The sequence below is a fragment of the Ornithorhynchus anatinus genome, chromosome X3, assembly GCF_004115215.2.
Source record: "Ornithorhynchus anatinus isolate Pmale09 chromosome X3, mOrnAna1.pri.v4, whole genome shotgun sequence".
Lineage (NCBI taxonomy): Eukaryota > Metazoa > Chordata > Mammalia > Monotremata > Ornithorhynchidae > Ornithorhynchus > Ornithorhynchus anatinus.
The window spans coordinates 169,532-188,128 of NC_041751.1; the positions used below are offsets into that span (position 1 = coordinate 169,532).

The 18,597-nt window shown below is 53.9% G+C and overlaps 1 protein-coding gene across 1 annotated transcript in view; it reads right to left on the minus strand.

Moving 5' to 3' along the window:
* Nucleotides 1-1,497: 1,497 nt before the first annotated feature.
* Nucleotides 1,498-18,597, minus strand: part of BCL2 (BCL2 apoptosis regulator) — a 49,497-nt gene continuing 32,397 nt past the window's right edge. The window contains exon 2 of the mRNA XM_029053957.1: nucleotides 1,498-4,008. Within this exon, the coding sequence (XP_028909790.1) occupies nucleotides 3,874-4,008 (135 nt within the window). The 3' untranslated portion in view covers nucleotides 1,498-3,873. The remainder of the gene's footprint in view (nucleotides 4,009-18,597) is intronic.

Sequence of the window (18,597 nt, forward strand, 5' to 3'; positions counted from 1 at the left end):
CAAAGGGCAGACCTCGCAGCTGCCCTCTGAGACAGGAGAAAGACACTAGATGGATCGAGGCCCTTCTACGCATTCAGTGCCCCAACATGTTTAACGCGAACCCAGGCGGCAGCGGCTTCCCATGAAGCGTGTGCGTCATCCCCAACCCTGCACAGATCCCAGCCCAGAGTCAGGGTAAAGTGAACTAACCCCGCAGCCCCACAGGCTAGGGTTTGGGCACTGGGGTTGCGCCACCCCCTTCTCTCCCCAGCCCCGGGGAGGCCCAGTTCAAGCCTAGACGCCACATGCCACCCCTGTGACATAACACTGGAAATGTACTCGTCACCCGGCTTCTAAAGCAGCTCGGGAGGCTCGGCCCCCAGAGCCTCGGGGCTCATCTAACAGCCATCGTGGCATCACGGCAGCCGCGACTTGGCTTCAAATGTTCGTCACTCATTCCTAGCTAGAATCAGAAACATTGCACAATTGAAATCACTCCGAGGTCAAGTCATCCCCTCGCTGATTGCGCTCGACGCTTCGGGCAGAGGTCATCCGGAGCTGACGCCTGAGCCCCCCGGTGCCCTTGTTCTCTTTCGGAATCCCCAAGGGCCGCCATCGTTAGGAATTCGGCTGGAGGGTGGCCCGTCCCAAACAGCGTCCCCTGACCCTACCCTGTGAGGTGCCGTAAATGGGGGTGGCCCCTAAGGGGAACGGTAGAGCAGTCAATCTCCCCTACCCTTGGCATTACCCCTGGCAACGCTCTGCCTTCAGGGAATGGATCCCCTGGGCCTCCCCGTCCCTCCGATGGGTCCAGTGGACCCCGCGGAGGTTCCCCCATCCACCCCGACCAAGGTGACCCACACTGTCCGCTTTAGGTTGGCTCCAGGATCCGCTCCCTCGCTGGGAGGATGGCCCAGAACAGGGAATGGCTGGAAGCCGTCACATTTCCTGGCTTCCTTTTTGCAGACCCAATGCAGGTGTACACGGCATCAAATGAGGGAGCGGGATGTTCAGCCAGCAGAGGTAAAGAGGAAATCTTGTTCCATTACATCTTTCTGAAATATTAAAATACAAAATGTAACATTCTCTTCATCTTTGCTACCAAATAGTGTAGAGGCCAGAACTAAATAGGATGCTGAGATGCACGAATCTAAAAAATAAGCAGCTTTGAAAACACATGTCAACTACAGCATTAAACACTGAACATAATACATTCCATAGTTAATACACAGAAATGGTTTCTAATGCCACAGAGTTATTCCATGAGCGACCCAAGCCCGTTTCTACACTTAAAGAGATTGTGTCCTGTCTTATCAGTTGAGCAGGTAATAATAATAATAATAATAATGTTGGTATTTGTTAAGCGCTTACTATGTGCAGAGCACTGTTCTAAGCGCTGGGGTAAACACAGGGGAATCAGGTTGTCCCACGTGGGGCTCACAGTCTTAATCCCCATTTTACAGATGAGGGAACTGAGGCACAGAGAAGTTAAGTGACTTGCCCACAGTCACACAGCTGACAAGTGGCAGAGCTGGGATTCGAACTCATGAGCCCTGACTCCAAAGCCCGTGCTCTTTCCACTGCGCCACGTGCTTCTCGATAGCAGGTATCTAGCTCTCTTGTGGGCAGGGATCGTGTCTACCTACTCTTCTGTACTATACTCTCCTAAGTGCTTAGTACAGTGCTCCGCACACAGTAAGCGCTCAATAAATACCACTGATTGATTAACTGACTCACTGTCCCCTTTCTGGTGTCTCGGCCAGTCTGGGGGCCGTGGCTGCAGGATGCCCACTGATTCCCGGACCGTCCGGCTGGAACCAGGTCCTTGGGCACAAGGCAGCCACGAGAAGGGCAGCGGGGACGTCTGCGGACGATCGGCCGTCCCTCCTGCTGGACACCCGTCAGGCTGGGTGTGCACGGCCCCCGCGACCCCGCTCCGACCCAACCCGCCACTCCGGCCGAATCCCCAACCCCGTCCCCGCTGAGGGGGCGGTGCCGGAGGCATGGGTTCCTGGGGCCAATCTCTGACCTAAATGGGTTAGCGGGTCACCCTCTTCCGCTCCGGTTCCGGGCACAGGCCCGGTGGCGTGTTCCTTTGGTTGGGCCACGGTCGAGCAGCTGCCCAATGAGAGGTGGGGCGCACGGACGGACGGGTGGGCGGGCAGGCGGTGAGGCATGGGGACGGAAGGTGGATTGGATGGTCAGGCAGAGGGGCGCCAGGAAGGCTGGGCGGTCGAGGGACTGAGGGTCAGGCGGTGGGGCAGATGGCGGACGGACGGTGGGGCGCACAGAGAGGTGGTAGGACGGGAGGGACACCGGGATGGATGGTGGCGAGGATGGATGGTGGCATCCACAGCTGTTTCTATCTCCAGTTGACAGTCTTTAAGAAATGGCCTCCGTGAGAAACTCCTAGTTCCAAAGCTCCACTTGCGATTTGAAAATGACCGGACGCCAGTTTACATGACTGAAACAAGCACAGAGGAGCCCGTCACGCTGGGCTGCAGCCTCTTCCTTGTCGGGGAGTTTGTAGCTGTACAGCTTCCGGGTTTGGCACGTCCTGTGACTGGAAAGGATCTCGAGGTGGCGACGACGAGGCCGAGAGGCTGCTCTGGCCTCGTGGCGAGGCAGGGCCGCTGGCTGCGACGTGCCGGCCGGGATGCGCGACAGGCCGAATTGGCCGGCGCGTCTTCCCTTGAGGAGGCGGGCCCTGCTGCCTCCTCCTTCTGGGCCTATACCGGTGATGAAGGATTCTCAGACCATCCACCACCTTCCCAGCGTGAATAAGGCTTCCGACCCCGCTCCCCCAAGGCTCCGGCCGTGCCGGCTGGTCCATAGCTGGGCATTTGCACGTCTGAATCAAGCAGTCTCCCTAACGATCGATTTCTTTCTGCCTTCAGGACAATGGGATCGATTGGCTGTTAGCTACCTTACCCTTGGGTTAGCTTAAAAAAATATAGCTTAAAAAAATAGGAACGCTAGAAACCCGTCTCTCCCTCTGCCCCCGGGGAGAGTCCTGGCCGGGTCGGCCCCACCGGCCATGCTGTTCTCTAGGTGCGAGGGGACAAGCCGCCCTCCGTGCTGAATAGACCAAGTGCTTGGCTTCTCTCCTGGAAGGAAATGGCCGTCTTCCAACTGGGGTTCTGTCTCTCTAACGATCCGAATCCTCGGGGCAAGAGGATAGGAGTAAAAGGAACAGCATCTTCCCAAGCTGGGGGCAGGCAGGCAAACTGGGTGCTGGCTCTTCTAAGGTGTGGTCCTGTTGGGGCGCGGCGGGGGGAAGATAAGGATTTCTGAGGTACGGTCCCACCTGTGGGCATTTGCACAAGGGTTTTCGAGATAAGGACCCTCCAGGGGGTGTAGGCACAGGGATCTCTGAGATGCGGTCCTACCAGCGGGTGCCGGCACAGGGATTCTGGAAGTGTGGTCCCGCCAACGGGTGCGGAGGCGGGGATTTTGGAAGTGCGATTCTGCCAGCAGGCGCGGGCACAGGGGCTTCCGAGATGCGGTCCTGCCAGTGGATACAGGAACGGAAGCTTTCTTAGAGGCGTGCGGTCCCGCCGGCGGGCGTGAACACAGGGGATCTGGGAGGTGTGGTCTCCGCAGCAGGGCAGGCCCAAGGGATTCCATAGGAAGCTCTATTGAGTGGCATTTGCCACAAGCAGCAGAGTGTCAGAAGTCAGAAGGTGTAACGTAAATGCCTTAAATAAATAAATCTCTTACTTCACCGTGTGAAAACAGGTGACATTTCCTCTTGGCCGGAAGTAGCTGACATTTTAGGCGGGCAGTGTGTTCTCCTCATACCAGGCCCACGAATGTCCATTCTGTGCCTCGCAAAAGGGCCGCTTTAGCAGTTTGGTCAGGGCTGGGCAGTCCGCGCCCTAGCCCGTGGCGGTCTCACTTGTGCCCGAAGTAAGCCCCCAAGGTGATGCAGGCCCCCACCACAACCAGGCTGAGCAGGGTCTTGAGAGAAAACCACGAGAGATCCAGCCTCGGCCGCGCCGGCTCTCCGTACAGCTCCACAAAGGCGTCCTGGGAAGGAAAGAGAAGCACAGACGGGAACGTCAGCAGGGAGGGCGGGAGCTGGGAGACCCCGGCCCCCCGGGATCCCGACACCCGAGGGAAAGCCCGGCGCCGTCTCCGGAGCGGACGATCCGGGGGGCGGAGGAACGCCCTGTGGCCCGCCGGGGCGCCTGCTCTCTCCACCGAGGCCGGCGCGACCCCCGGTCAACCGATGGACCGCCGACAATATTCATTCATTCAATAGTATTTATTGAGCGCTTACTATGTGCAGAGCACTGTACTAAGCGCTCGGGATGAACAAGTCGGCAACAGATAGAGACAGTCCCTGCCGTTTGACGGGCTTACAGTCTAATCGGGGGAGACGGACAGACAATACTGATAACGGTATCCGTCGAGCACCTACCGAGTGCCGAGCGGTGCGCTGAGCGCTGGGGTAGATACGAGGTAATCAGGATGTCCCACACGGGGCTCACGGTCTTAATCCCCACTTTGGCTGATGAGGTAACGGGCGCAGAGAAGGGAAGCGACTCGCCTGAGGTCACACAGAGGACAGGTGGCGGAGCCGGCATTAGAACCCACGTCCTCTGACTCCCAGGCCCGGGCTCTTGCCACTAGGCCACGCCGCCTCTCTATGGTCTGGTCTGAGCACCTAGGGAGGCCAGGGCAAGTGGAGTGGAAGCGAGCCAGGCCTTCCCCGCCCTCAGGAGCCATCAGTTCTGCTGGGCGGCCGGCCGGCGGGATGGCAACAGAGGGTGACCCCGCCGGGGCCGCTGAACGACTGAGGTGCGGTCCTGCCGGGGGGCCCGGGCCCGGGGATTCCCGAGACAAGGACCCTCCAGGGGGCACGGGCAGAAGGAGTTCCGAGATAAGGACCCTCCAGGGCACGTAGGCACAGGGATTTCTGAGACGCGGGCCCGCGCACGGGGATTCTGGAAGTGTGGTCCCGCCCACGGGTGCGGCCACGGGGATTTTGGAAGTGCGTTTGGGAAGTGGATTTTAGACACCCGCCCCATCCCCGTCCCTTCGACTCCCCGGTTCCCCGCCCCCCTCCCTCCCCGCCTCCGGTCCTTCCTGGCGCGCCGGGCCCGTTCCCGAGGAGCCTCCCTCTCCTCCTCCCCAAATCCAGCGTGCAGAGCGTGGGTGGCCCATCCGTTCACTCGGGGATATTTACTGAGCGGTGGGCGGGCGGGCCAGGAGGGAATGGGGTGGTCTGGCCTCGGGGGCGGGGCCGTGTCCGGCCCTGGCTGTGGCTCCGGGGGAGGCCTAGCTCTGGGGAGTAATAATAAGGATGATGTTGGAATTTGTTAAACCCTTACTATGTGCCGAGCACCGCTCTAAACGCTGGGGGAGATACAAGGTCATCAGGTTGTCCACGCGAGGCTCCCAGTCTTCAGACCCATTTGACAGATGAGGTCACCGAGGCCCCGAGAAGTGAAGTGACTTGCCCAAAGTCACACAGCTGACAGGTGGTGGAGCCGAGACAATAATGTTGGTATTTGTTAAGCTCTCACTAGGTGCGGTGCACTGTTCTAAGCGCTGGGGGAGCTACGGGGTGATCGGGTTCTCCCACGTGAGGCTCACAGTCTTCGTCCCCATTTTACGGATGAGGTCACTGGGGCACAGAGAAGTGAAGTGACCTGCCCACAGTCACACGGCTGACAAGTGGCATAGCCGGGATTCGAATCCATGATCTCTGACTCCCAAGCCCGGGCCCCTTCCACTGAGCCACTCTGCTTCTCTATAATATTAGTATTTGTTAAGCACTTACTATGTGCCACACACTGTTCTAAGCACTGGGGAGGATACAAGGATACACCCCACCTCTGACCCAGAACTCTCTCCCCCTTAATATCCAACAGACCACTACTCTCCAAGTCTAAGTCTCATTAAAGTCACGAGCTACTCTCTGTAAGCTCGTTGTGGGCACACAATGTGTCCATTTTATTGTTATACTGTACTCAACCAAGTGCTTAGTACAGTGCTCTGCTCACAGTAAGCGATCAATAAATACAATTGAACGGATGAATAAATGTACATCCCGCGTTTGACCCAGAACTCTCTCCCCCTTAATATCCAACAGATCACTACTCTCCCCGTCTTTAAGTCTCATTAAAGTCACGAGCTCCAAGAAGCCTGCTCCAAGTAAGCCCTCCTTTCCCCTAGTCCCTCTCCCTTCTGCATCATGCTTCCATTTGGATTTGTTCCCTTCATTTGTACCCTCAGACCTACAGCATTTATGTCCATAGTCATACTTTTTTTTTTAATGTCCGTCACCTCCTCTAGACAGTACATTCCTTGTGGGCAAGGAACACATCCACCAACTCCGTTGTATTGTACTCTCCCAAGTTCTTAGAACAGTGCTCTGCACATGGCAAGCGCTCGATTAATACCATTGACTGATTGACGGTACAACTGAATAGAGGCAGCATGGCTTAGTGGAAAGAGCACAGGCCTGGGAGTCAGAAGTCCTGGGTTCTAATCCTAGTTCTGCCAATTGGCTGTTGTGTAACCTCGGGCTGGTCACTTAACTTCTCGGTACCTCAGTTTCCTCAGCTGTAAAATGGGGATTCAATACCCGTTCTCTCTCCTACTTAGACTGTGAGTCCCATGTGGGATAGGGACAGTGTCCCATCTGATTACCTTGTTTCTACTTCAATGGCCAGAAAACAGTGCTTTGACACATAATAAGTGCTTAAAAAGTTCCATAATAATGATAAGTATAATAATAATAAAAATTCCCACATGGATACAGACAGTACTCAAGGCACTCTTCCCATCCATTTCTCACACGTCGAGGAACGGTAGATATACATCCACAAGTGCTAGGCACAACTTTAGGGCTGTTGGGTTGATCTGACTCAGGGTGTTGGGAGTTAATCCGGTCAGACTTGTTGGAAGAGGAGGTATTTTCTAAGGGTTCTGAATGGGGGAAAGAGCTGTGGTCTGGTGAGCTTGGTGGGAGGGAGGGAGTTTCAGATCAGAAGAGCTTGAGGGAGAGGAAGGAGGTGGGAGAATCATGAAGTGAAGATTACTGGATATTAAAGTACTTCTCCACAGTGATCTCTATCTGAAAGCAGAGAGGGAGGAGAGGAAATGAGGACTTGGTCGGTGAAGACCCCTCGGAGGAGATGTGCTTTTAATAAGGCCTTGAAAATGGGGAGAGTGGTGGTCTATCAGATCTGCAGAGGGAAGAAGGTCCAGGCCAGAGGCAGGACACGGGCAAGGGGTCGGCGGCGAGAGAGACGAGAGTGAGGTACAGTGAGTCAGTTGGTGTTAGAGCAGTGAAATGAGCAGGCTGGATTATAGTAGGAAATCAGAGAGTAACGTAGGAGGGGATGAGCTGATTGAGCGCTCTAAAGCCGAAGGTAAGGAGTTTCTGTTTGATGTGGAGGTGGGTGGATAGCCACTGGAGGTCCTCGAGGAGTGGGGAGACATAGACTGAACCTTTTTTAGGAAAATGATCTGGGCGGCAGAGTGAAGAATGGACTGGAGGAGGGAGGGACAGGAGGCAGGGAGGTCAGTGAGGAGGCTGATGCAATAGTCAAGGCGGGATAAGGTAAGCGTCTGGATAGACGTCGTAGCAGTTTCGATTGAGAGGGAGGCACGGATTTCAGCAATGCTATGAAGGTAGAACCGACAGAATGTAGAGACAGGCTACGTGGATTGAGCGAGAGAGATGAACACCAGATAATGCCAAGGGTATGGGCTCCTGAGACAGAGAGGTTGACGGTGCTATCTACAGTAATGGGAAAGTCAGGAAGAAGACAGGGTTTCAGTTGGAAGATGAAGGACTCTGTTTTGGACACGTTAAGTTTGAGGTGTCGGGGGACATCGAAGTAGAGATATCCTGAAGGCAGGAGAAAATGCGAGGCCGCAGAGAAGGAGAGAGAAAAATGAACTACAGATTCCCTGCCGAGTGCATCTCCATCAGAAAACCATAAATATCCATTTAACGCTACAAACCAAGCACAATAAAGGTCACATAAGATGACATGGCCAAGGTTGTTATGGGACATTCCCGCACTGCCTTCCTACGCAGGCGCACGTGTGTTGTGGAACACAACATGCAGCAGCCCAGCAATTGCTGAATTTTTCCCCCAGGCTTTCCCAGGCAATGTTGGCCTGCTTTACTGGGGATTCTGCTAACCATCATTCCCTACCCTGACTCTCCGTTGCCTGGTTCTTTTGAGACGGTTCCCCTCTGAACCAGTACTCACCACCCTCTGTTCTTTTTCCCAGAATTTTTTTTTTTCCATTTTGGAAAGCACAAACATGATCCATTCTGTTGTTTTTGAGTTCCCAGACTGTGGAAAACCTTTTTCAAGCCTCAAAACATTGTTGAGCTGCATATTTGAGCTCAGATAGCGCAGAACTGGTTTGGATTCATTACATCGACTTTGGCAGGTGAGGAATAATTGTTTTGCCTGATCCGGAACTACAAAAGAGAAATATCCATCCATCCCCCGTTGTTTAGAAAAAAAGACAGCTTTTTTTTTTTCCTGTGAGCGGAAAACTGTGTAGTTGAACATTTCAGGAAAAGGTGTCCATGATTTCAAGTCACAAACAAATTCCATTACTTTTGATTCTCACTTTATTTCACAAAAGCTTCAGCAAAGTATACGGTGTTAATTCCACCATGGCTTTGATCATGGGAGCACACCACATGAATATTCAAGTGCTGTGGGCCTAAGGAAAAGTTCATCTTGAAAGGTGCCAACATATCGAGACCGTATTGTAGAATAAGAAGAGATAGGGATTTTAAGTGGATTTAACCCTCAATCTACCTCCAGCTGAGGGCTATCTATATGATTACTACATGTTATTTCAAAGATCCTGGGGATGGAATGAATGAAAAACTTTCTCTTGTCCTCCTCATCTCTGGATCTCCCTTTCTCTCTTTCTCTTTTGCTGACAAAATTGAAAGCACCAGGCAAGAGCTCCCTCCCATCACTCTGATTATCCTTCCCACTCCTCAAAAAGATATATCCCTCCAGCTGTCAAAGTCTACCTCCTCTACCTGTATCTGTGACCCCATTCCCTCTTACTTCCTAAAAATACTTGCATCTTCAACCGCTCACTCTGAGGGCTCCTTCCCCTCTAACTTCAACGTGCTCAGGTCTCTCCCAAACTAAAAAAAGCCTTCTCTCCATCCCACTGCCCCCTCCAGTCTTCACCCCACCTCCTTCTCCATATTCCTATCCAAACTCCTCCAAATAGTTGTATGCACCGGTTATAATAATAATAATAATAATAATTGTGGTATTCGTCAAGTCCTTACTATGTGCTAAACACTATACTACGTGCTGGGGTAGACTCAAGATCGTCAAGTCAAAGGCCCCGTCCCAAATGGGGCTTGGAATCTAAGTAGGAGGGAGAGCAGCTACTGACTCCCCCATCAACTTGACCTTAAGTAATCTCAGTTGACCTGAAACAACCCAATGAACTCTCCATGAATCCACTGACCCCTCCATGACCCAATCGCCTGTCTTCAGGTGACCCCTGTGAGCTTGTCGAAGAAGAAAGAAGATCAAAGAAAAGAGGCGATTTGACCTCAAATCACCCCAATTAATCTGAAATACCCCTATGAACTCTCCATGATCCCCTACCAATCCCTCCGTGACTCCATTTCGTGTCCTAGGATGATATTTCTAGGAGTTCACTGAATTCGCCAAACTGAATTTGCCAAATGGACCATTTAACTTTGAATAACCCCAACTGACCTGAAATAACCCCAGTGAACTCCCCATAAACCCACTGACCCTTCCACAACCCTGTTTCAAGTCCTTAGGTAACTCCCTGGTGTTGGCCAGGGAAGGAGTATGGCGTAGGGGATAGAGCATGGGCCTGGGAGTCAGAAGGACAGAGGTTCTGTTCCCGGATCCGCCAGTTGTCTGCCGTGTGACCTTGGGGTAGTTACTTCATTTCTCCATGCCTCAGTGACCTCACCTGTAACATGAGGATTGAGACTGTGAGCCCCACGTGGGACAGGGACTGCGTCCAGCCCGATTTGCTTGTATCCACCTCAGCTCTCAGTACGGTGCCTGGCACATAGTAAGTTCTCAACAAATGCCGTAATTATCATTTGCTCTAATTTCTGAAATGAGGGGTACTGTTCCAAAGCAGTTCCAAATATTTATCTCATCACTATGTAAGTGATTGAAAAGTAAAGCAACATTCTGATCTGTTGGACACCGCTCAAGCCGGGACACGACAAACCGCCCCGGGGTTGGTTGCCCTGCGGCCTCTCTCTGGCTGAACATCCCCCTCCTCCTCCCTTCCCTTCCCTCCCCGCAGGGCCCAGTGGGTCGGTGGGCCCTCCCCTGCCCCACACAGGATGCCCACCGCTCCCACTAGGGGATGGAGCTGCAAAGGGCTCGCTGGCACTGTGCTTTCGGAACCACAAGCCTGCCCCTCCCCTCCCCACCCCCCGCCCCCACCCCATTCGTTCCCCGAGAGCGAACCTCTCTGCACCTGCCAGGTATCGGCAACCAGGGGGTTTCCAGTTTGAGTACTACACGCCCCTACTAGGCACCCAAACACTCATGTTCAGCCAAAATTGGAAGTCAAAGACCACAGCCTGACCCAGTGAAGGAGAAAGAAGAAACTCAGTGAAGACCACCTCGGGCTGCTGTTGGGGGAGGGGGCGTCGGCCGCCATAAGTGCCCCGGGGGGTGTCATCCTGGAACCTGTAGGAATGTGGGAGACTTGCTACTTCCCAAGCAGACAGCGAGAGTGTGGGATGTGTGTGTGTGTGGGTGTGTGTGTGTGAACTTGTGCATGCATGTGTGTGCATGCACATGGGGTTGCAGGGGAATGGGGGTCACGCAGGGAGGGGAGGAAGGAGGAATGGAGAGAGAGAGGGAAGATGGGAGAGAGGAAGGGAGAGCCCATGCCCGGGCTTTCCTCTTTGCCCAGCTGGTCATGGGCTGGGGTCCCCAGGCCCAGAGCAGCCACCCGCCTCACCCAGCTGGCCCCAGTGGGCACCTGCCTCATTCCAACACTGGAGTAGCCTCTCCCATCCAAGTTTCCCGGCTGGCCATGTTTCCCGGTCGGCTTTCCGGCTTCTTGGTGCCCAAACAAGACCGGCTCTGATAGAAACCCTCAGCTGGGCCCGGGCTGACTGTCCCGAATCATACCGGGAAGCAGCACGGCGTAACGGACAGAGCACGGGCCCGGGAGTCAGAAGGTCATGGGTTCTAATCCCGGCTCAGTCACTTGTCTGCTGTGTGGCCCCGGGCAAGTCGCTTCACTTCTCCATGCCTCAGTTACCTCATCTGTAAAATGGGCATGGAGACTTGTGAGCCCCGCATAGGACAGGGACTGTGTCCAACCTGATTTGCTTGTATCCACCCCAGCATTTAGTAAAGCGCCTGGCATGTAGTAAGCACTTAACAAATACCACAATTAATATCATTATCCTCCCATTTGGGGCTCACTGGAGGGGACGGCAGTAGGCTAAGTGTCCCCCTACAACTGCTATCCCCTCTCTAACCATGCCCTTACCAATCTTCCCAAACCAGAGCGCCACCTGCGCTCTCCACGTCCACCCACGGCGGCCAGTCCCTAATGTGGGCGAAAAGCGCAGGATGATTCAAACAACAAAATCTTCACTGTTACTAAGAAAAAAAGACCCCATCACAACCCGGGGAAGTTTCCAGAAGTCCCTGGTCTTAGCAATGCGTCCTCCATTCCCTCCCTCTCTAGTTTCAAGATGAGATAATTGCAAGAAGGCTGATTTGCCAGCCAGCAGCCGCCACAGAAAATAATATCTCTCTCGCTTATACACACACACACACACACTTTCCACCCTCCCACCCCTGTCTGACTCTCAGGGAGCCCCCAGTTCTCTAAGGGAGCCCAAACACCGCCTTCAGCACGATGGACCTGAATCTCAGTTGTGGATGACACCCAGGCCATAATCGTCACTCATCAGCAGAAAGAGGGTCTTCCCTTATCCAGCCCTCATAAGGCACACACTGACGAGAAGCTGTGTGGTCTAATAATACTGATAACCATGGAATTTGTTAAGCGCTTACTATGAGCCAAACCCAGTACTAAGTGCTGGGGTACCTGCAAAATAACCAGGTCAAACCAAGTTTTTGTCCTGCATGGGGTTCACAGACTAAGTAGCAGGGAGAATAGGTTCCTGATCCCCATTTCACAGAAGAGGAAACAGAGGTGCAGAGGAGTGAAGTGACCTGCCCAAGGTCACACAGCAGGCAAGTGGCAGGGTCAGAATGAGAACCCGGGACCTCTGACTTCCGGGCCCATGCTCCGACACACTCCTTCTCAACCAGAAAGAGCAGGGAGCAGGGAGCCGGGAGATCTGGGTTCCCGCCCTAGACCTGCCACTGGCCTGCCGCACGACCCCTTATCTGCTCAGTGTCTCCGTTTCTTCATCTGTGAAACAGGGAGAAGATCTTGGCTCTCCCTCGGATTGTTAGTCCCACGTAGGATAGGGACTGTGTCTATCGTGATTAACTTCTACTTATCTCAGTGCTCAGCACAGAGCAAGGGTCTACTCAGTAGCAATACTAACTCCTGCAGTGGCCAGCTCCCCAAACCTCTTAACTCTGAAGGTTCCTGAGGAGCCAGGTTGATGGGATGGCCCAGGAGTGAGTTAACCAGGAGTTAATTACTTACCAGGGAGTGAGTTACCCAGGTGCGAGTTGCCCCCAAATTAATTAGTTACCAGGGAGTGACTTCCTTGAGAAGGAGTTGCAGAGGAGTTAGTTACGAGAGAGTGAGTTATCCAGGAGTTTGTGGTTGACATGGAGTGAGTTGCCCAAGAGTGAGTTGCCCCCAGATGAGTTAGTTACCAGGGAGTAAGTTACCTGAGAACGGGTTGCCGGGGAGTTAGTTAGCCCGGAGTGGGTTATCCAGGATTTTGTTGCTGACATGGAGCGAGTTAGCTAGGAGTTAGGGGGAGTGAGTTACCCGGGAGCGACCCAAGAGCTGCAGCCTCCGCAGCAGAGGCCGTAGTAGTGGCTGCTGCGACACGCAGGCCTGACGGACCGGGTTTCAGTCAGTGGAGTCTGCACGTTTAGAAATAGGGAAGTTGAGGTTGTGCAGCGATATCTAGTCTGATTTCACCACCCTGCGAGCTCTGGTGTGGGCACCCTTGGGCGGACATTCCCCTCTCCGTTTCCCCGTGGCCCCCAAAAGGGAAGAGCCCACGAAGCCATCGGACGCACGACCCGCAGGGGACCTCCGGACTCGCTGCGTCCATCCGCCCCGCCACCGCCAGAGAGGATGCGGACCGACTCCTTTCCCCTTCCTCCATTCCCAATTCCCCCCCGGAGGGAGAACCGGAGAAAGGGCTGGGGACCAATCAATCGACCAAAGGTATTTATTGAGAGCCTACTGTGTGCAGAGCGTCGTACTAAGCGCTCGGGAGAGGACAATACGACGGAGTCGGTAGACACATTGGGCCAGAAAGCTGGACCAGGAGAAAGAACCGGAAGTCGGACGCCCGGTGGGGGCGGCCCCGCTCCCCAACCCTGGAAGGATGGAGTGGGGACCGAAGTCAGAAACCTTCCATCCCAGAGTAGCCGGGGGAAGGTGGTCGGGTGGCAGACTGCATGGCAACTAGCCAAAAATCGATCCGGGAATGCTCAAAGGAATCGTTTCTCCAAAGACCCTGTGAAATGGCCCTCGTTCAGTTCTGCTCCCTTGGTCTTTTAGAGGGTGCTCCTCTCAACTGTTAAAAGCCAACCCACCCTCCCCTCCCCCTCCCTCCTGGTCCCGGCCCACCCCACGATGTCATATTGAAAGTAGGATGGATATTTTGAGTCACACATGTTATTCACTGTCCATTTGCATTTGGTGAAATCCCTCTTTTGGTCCCAATTTAGTAAGCTCTCAGGCCCCTCCACTGACTGCTTTCCTGTCTTTGCACGTTTCCTCTGAAGTGTGTTCGGGCTTCAAAGTCATGAGACCCGAGCGGTCTGCCCTGCCGTTCCCTCCACGTTCCAGGGATCCGAATTCATTTGCCGGCCGTTCCGTGCTAATTGTCTCGGCCGGAGCCGAGGGGACACTCGGCAAGGTCACGGTTCACACCTCGGGCAGATTTCCTGCTCCTTCCTCGGAGCCATCCTGCCCGCTCCACCGGCAGGTGCTCCGAGAAACCGATCTCCACACCCTCGACACGGGTGAGGGACCGTGGCACCCCGACCCTTCCCTCTCGCCCGATGGGCACCGTCGTGTTTTCCAGCTTTCACGAGACGCCTCGGACCCCGGGCCGACATCCCGGGGCTGCCCGCCGCCCCTCGCCCGTGCCCCCCGCCCACTTCCCCGGGCCCTGTGCCCACAGGCCTGGTGGAATTTAAAAACATTTCTTTTCTGAGTAAATTCAAGTGACTCATCCTTGGTTTTACCACTTTGGGTGATCGGCAAGTGTTGGTGGGGAGGGGGCACACCCAGCTGAGTAGAGCAAAACAGCTCACGGAGCACGGTTTCCCCCTCCCACGTACCGTTTGGCCGGCTGACTTCACCGCGAGAAAGACGAAACCCGCCGCCCCAGGGCTGTCTTTGCAGCCTGCCTGCCTGCAAGGGGCTGCAGAGAAGCCAGGGAAACGACGTGAGTGCTAGGAGGAGAGGGGGCGGGAGAGCGACGCAGCGTTCCCGGGGCGGAGAGGGCCTCTGACAGAGGGCCACGGCGACCGAGGCCACGGAGATCGGAGAGGAACACAGGCCCGGATCTCACGGGGCTAACCACAGCTCACCAGCTTCCGGACCTTCCTACCCAGTGGCACACGGACACAGGGCCCACCTGCCGGGGAAGGCCCTCACCGGAGCCCCCAACTCGTTTATGGAATCAGGCGATGCTCCTCCGCTTCTGGGTGCTCGGACTGAATGACTAGCTTGAGGAACCATTTTGGGTCGTTCTTCTTGGAACGGATAAAGCTGCCCACCATCCGTGGGGAGCGGCATCTGAGGCTCATTGTGGGCAGGGGATGTGTCTGTCATACTGTTGTATAGTACTATCCCAAGTGTTTCATACAGTGCTTGGCACACAGTAATAAACATGATTGACTGACTGACCCGGGGGAACTTCCTAGCAGTTTCTCCTCCCTCACTGGACTCCAGAAAACTCGGTTTTTGGAGGATGGAGGGGGGACATGCTCTGCAAGCTTACTCTCCCTTCGGCAGTCCAGCATCTTGTCCACTTTGGTTGAAATCTCCCTGCCGGGCAGAGACAACAGGTGGAGTGTGGGTGGTCCCCAGAAGAAGGAATGTCTGGCCCCAGCCCAAAGGGGTGATAGCTCATATAATAATAATAATAATAATAATAATGGTATTTGTTAAGCACTTACTATGTGCCAAGCACTGTTCTTTTCTCACTCCTCTGTCTGGTTCACCACAGCCCTGAACAGGGGCCCTCCAAGGCTCACACAGTCTGGTTCTAGCCCAACTGCACGTTACTAAATGGCTGGTTATAAACTGCTGAGAATTGACCCAAACCATGTTCTCGGGCCCATCCTGCAGGTGTTGAAATCCAATTCTGTAATCTAACCCAGCCCAGCCCTCTGACCGAGCCCAACCCTCCAACCCAAACCTCCCAACTAGCCCAGCTCAGTCCAACCTTCCAATCCGGCCCAGGATGACAGAGTCTCCGTCCAATTGCTGCTACTTTTCCCTTGTACATGTAGAGTAAAAATGGGCAAGCAACATCCTGACGTCCTTTCGAGTCCCATCATATCAACAGGTCTCGACATCTCGGTTTTTGGCCCCTAAGTGTCACCCACCTCTGTGGGATTTCCAGGGACACTGTGGGCGAGGACAGAAGATCGAGTGAAAGGCCTGATGGGGAGGTCCATCCCCACGTGAGGAGCCCACGTACTCCTTAAAGTGTCTCAAGGTAGTTGGAGGGGGCCCTGAGAGCAAGGGGAAGAGGAGTACCTCTAATCTGTTAGAATGTAAGCTCTTTGAGACCAAGAACAGGGTCCACTTCTTTAGTTGAACTCCTTCAAGTGCCCAGTACAGCACTCTACACTCAGCAGATGCCCAGGTCCCCTTGTCAGGGCACTCTGCAGCAGGAGACCAGAGAGGGAATGGGTGCTGGAAACAGAAAAGCTGGCATCAAGAAGGTGCCCCCTCCACAAACACACCAGACTGTCCTGGAGCATCAGACTGAGCACAGGGCGCCCTGGAGGGACTTTGGGTCGCTGAGCAAACATAGAATCCATTTTCCCGGCCCTCACCTGCCTGGAACGGTCAACTCTGGCCTCCTTTGGAGGGGCGGAATGGGGAATGGATGAAACGGCTGATCGGACTAGGCTCTACTGTTCTGGAAAGCCACCTTTTGGTCACCTCAGCTGACCCCTCTGGAGACCTGCGTGGGGGTCCCATAGGAGACAGACCCTCTGAGGGACTTCTCCCTCGGAGCCCGGGAGCTGCAAGCCGTCCTTGGGCTCCGACTCTATGCCCTAAATAGAGAAGTGAGGGCAGAAGCATCAGTGCTAAATGGCAACCTCTCACACTATTCCACGACCTTCCTCGAGGCCTTCCCCGTTCAGGTGCCCGGCCCATGTCTGACCGGGGTTCTGGGCGGGAGAAAGTCTGCCTGGGGAGGCGTCGTCCCAGTGACTCCATGTGGCCGTGGGCAGTGGGGGAGGGCAGAATAATAATAATAGTTATTATAATTATGATATTTGTAAAGCACTTACTTTGTGCCAGGCCCTGTACTAAGAACTGGGGTGGATACAAGCCAGTCGAGTTGGGCACAGTCCCTGCCCCATTTGTGGCTCACGGTATCGATTCCCATCTTACAGATAAGGCACAGAGAAGTGAAGTAACTTGTCCAAGGTCACACAACATAAACGTGGCAGAGCCGGCATTAGAACCCATGGCCTCCTGACTCCCAGGCCCATGCTCTATCCACAGCACTGTGCTGCTTCTCTAAGAAAAGGTTGGCACTCGGTGCCAGAGCTTGCGTTGTTCTTCTAGGAGTTGGCAGCTTCTGCCCGATTTCATCCAGATGCCTCTTGTTTAGGGTCCGGTGAGGTGCCTGGTCACAACGCAGAGTCAGTCTCTCTCTCTGTCTCATCCCCCCAGTCTCCCCATCCAGGCAGAGCCCACCTCTATTTCCAGCAAGATCCCCTGCCTGCGGACTGTCAGATACCGACACATCAGCTATGACTCGAGACCATCCCCTCTCCAGCAATCCTGAGCCGGGCTCCCTGCAGAGAGCTACAAAGAAACCATCCCACCCATGAAAATGTACTACTGTTTCCTGATACAGTCAAAGGAGGGAAGAATCAGTTATGAACTAGGTAAAATTCAAAAAGGGTAATTCAATCGGTCTTTACTGAACGCCTATCCGATCGATCAATCACGCCTATTGAGTGCTTCCCGTGTGCACAGCAGTGTACTGAGTGCTTGGTAAAATACAATATAAGAGAGTTGGTAGACAGATACGTTCACTGCCCACAACGAACATACAGTCTAGAGGGGGAGAAAGGCATGACTATAAGTAAATGATGGATATGTACATGGGGGCCATGGGGCTGAGGGAGGGGTGAACGAAGGGTGCAAATTTAAGTGCGAAGGTGATGCTGAAGGGAGTGAGAAGAGGAAATGAAGGCCTAGTTAGGGAAGGCCTCTTGGAAGAGCCATACTTTCGATAAGTCTTTGAAGGTGGGGAGAATGACCGTCTGTCGGATAGGAGAAGGGAGGGCGTTCCAGGCCAGAGGCAGGACGTGGGCGAGAGGTTGGCCACGAGATTGATTTGACTTCCCTGTCTGTCATATATAAAAGGGGAAGGAGTGCCAGGCCACAGGGAGGACATGGGCGAAGGGCAGGCGGTGAGACAGACTTGGTAGAGGTACAGTGAGTAGGTTGGTGTCGGAGGGACGAGCTGAGCGGAGTTGTAGTAGCTAGACCGTAAGCCCGGTGTGGGCAGGGATTGTCTCTCTTTAATGCCAAATTGTACTTTTCGAGCTCTCGGTACAGTGCTCTGCACACAGTAAGCACTCAGTAAATACGATTGAATGAATGAATGAATGAAATCAGAGAAGAGAGGAGGGAGCCCGCTGTTTGAGTGCTTTAAAGCTGTTGGCCAGGAGTTGGAGGGGGACGGGCAGTCACTGGAGGTTCTTGGGAAGATGTGGCCGGAATAATTTTTAAGAAAAATGATCGGGGCAGCAGAGTGAAGTATGGATTAGAGAAGGGAGGGACAGGGAGATTAGCGAGGAGGCTGATTCAGGTGTGATAGGGATAAATTCTGGGATCAGCATGGTAGCCGTTCGGGTGGAGCAGAAAAGGGTCGATTTTTAACGATGTTGTGAAGGTAGAACTGATAGGATTTGGTGACAGATTGAATATGTGGGTTGAAAGAGAGATGAGTCAAAGATAATGCCAAGGTCATGGGCTTGTGAGACAGGAAGGAGGATGGTGGTGCTGTCTACAGCGATGGGAAACATGGAAACTACTTTCTATTTACTTTGTATTTAACACAAATTCCACTGATTCATGCCCATCGGAGCAAAGTAGACTATTTAGAGACGATCCTGCTGTCACTAATTTTGTGCTCTCTACTCTTAATTTAATCACAGCCACTACTATCCTGCTGTGGTGTCCCAGTTTAATGGATCACAA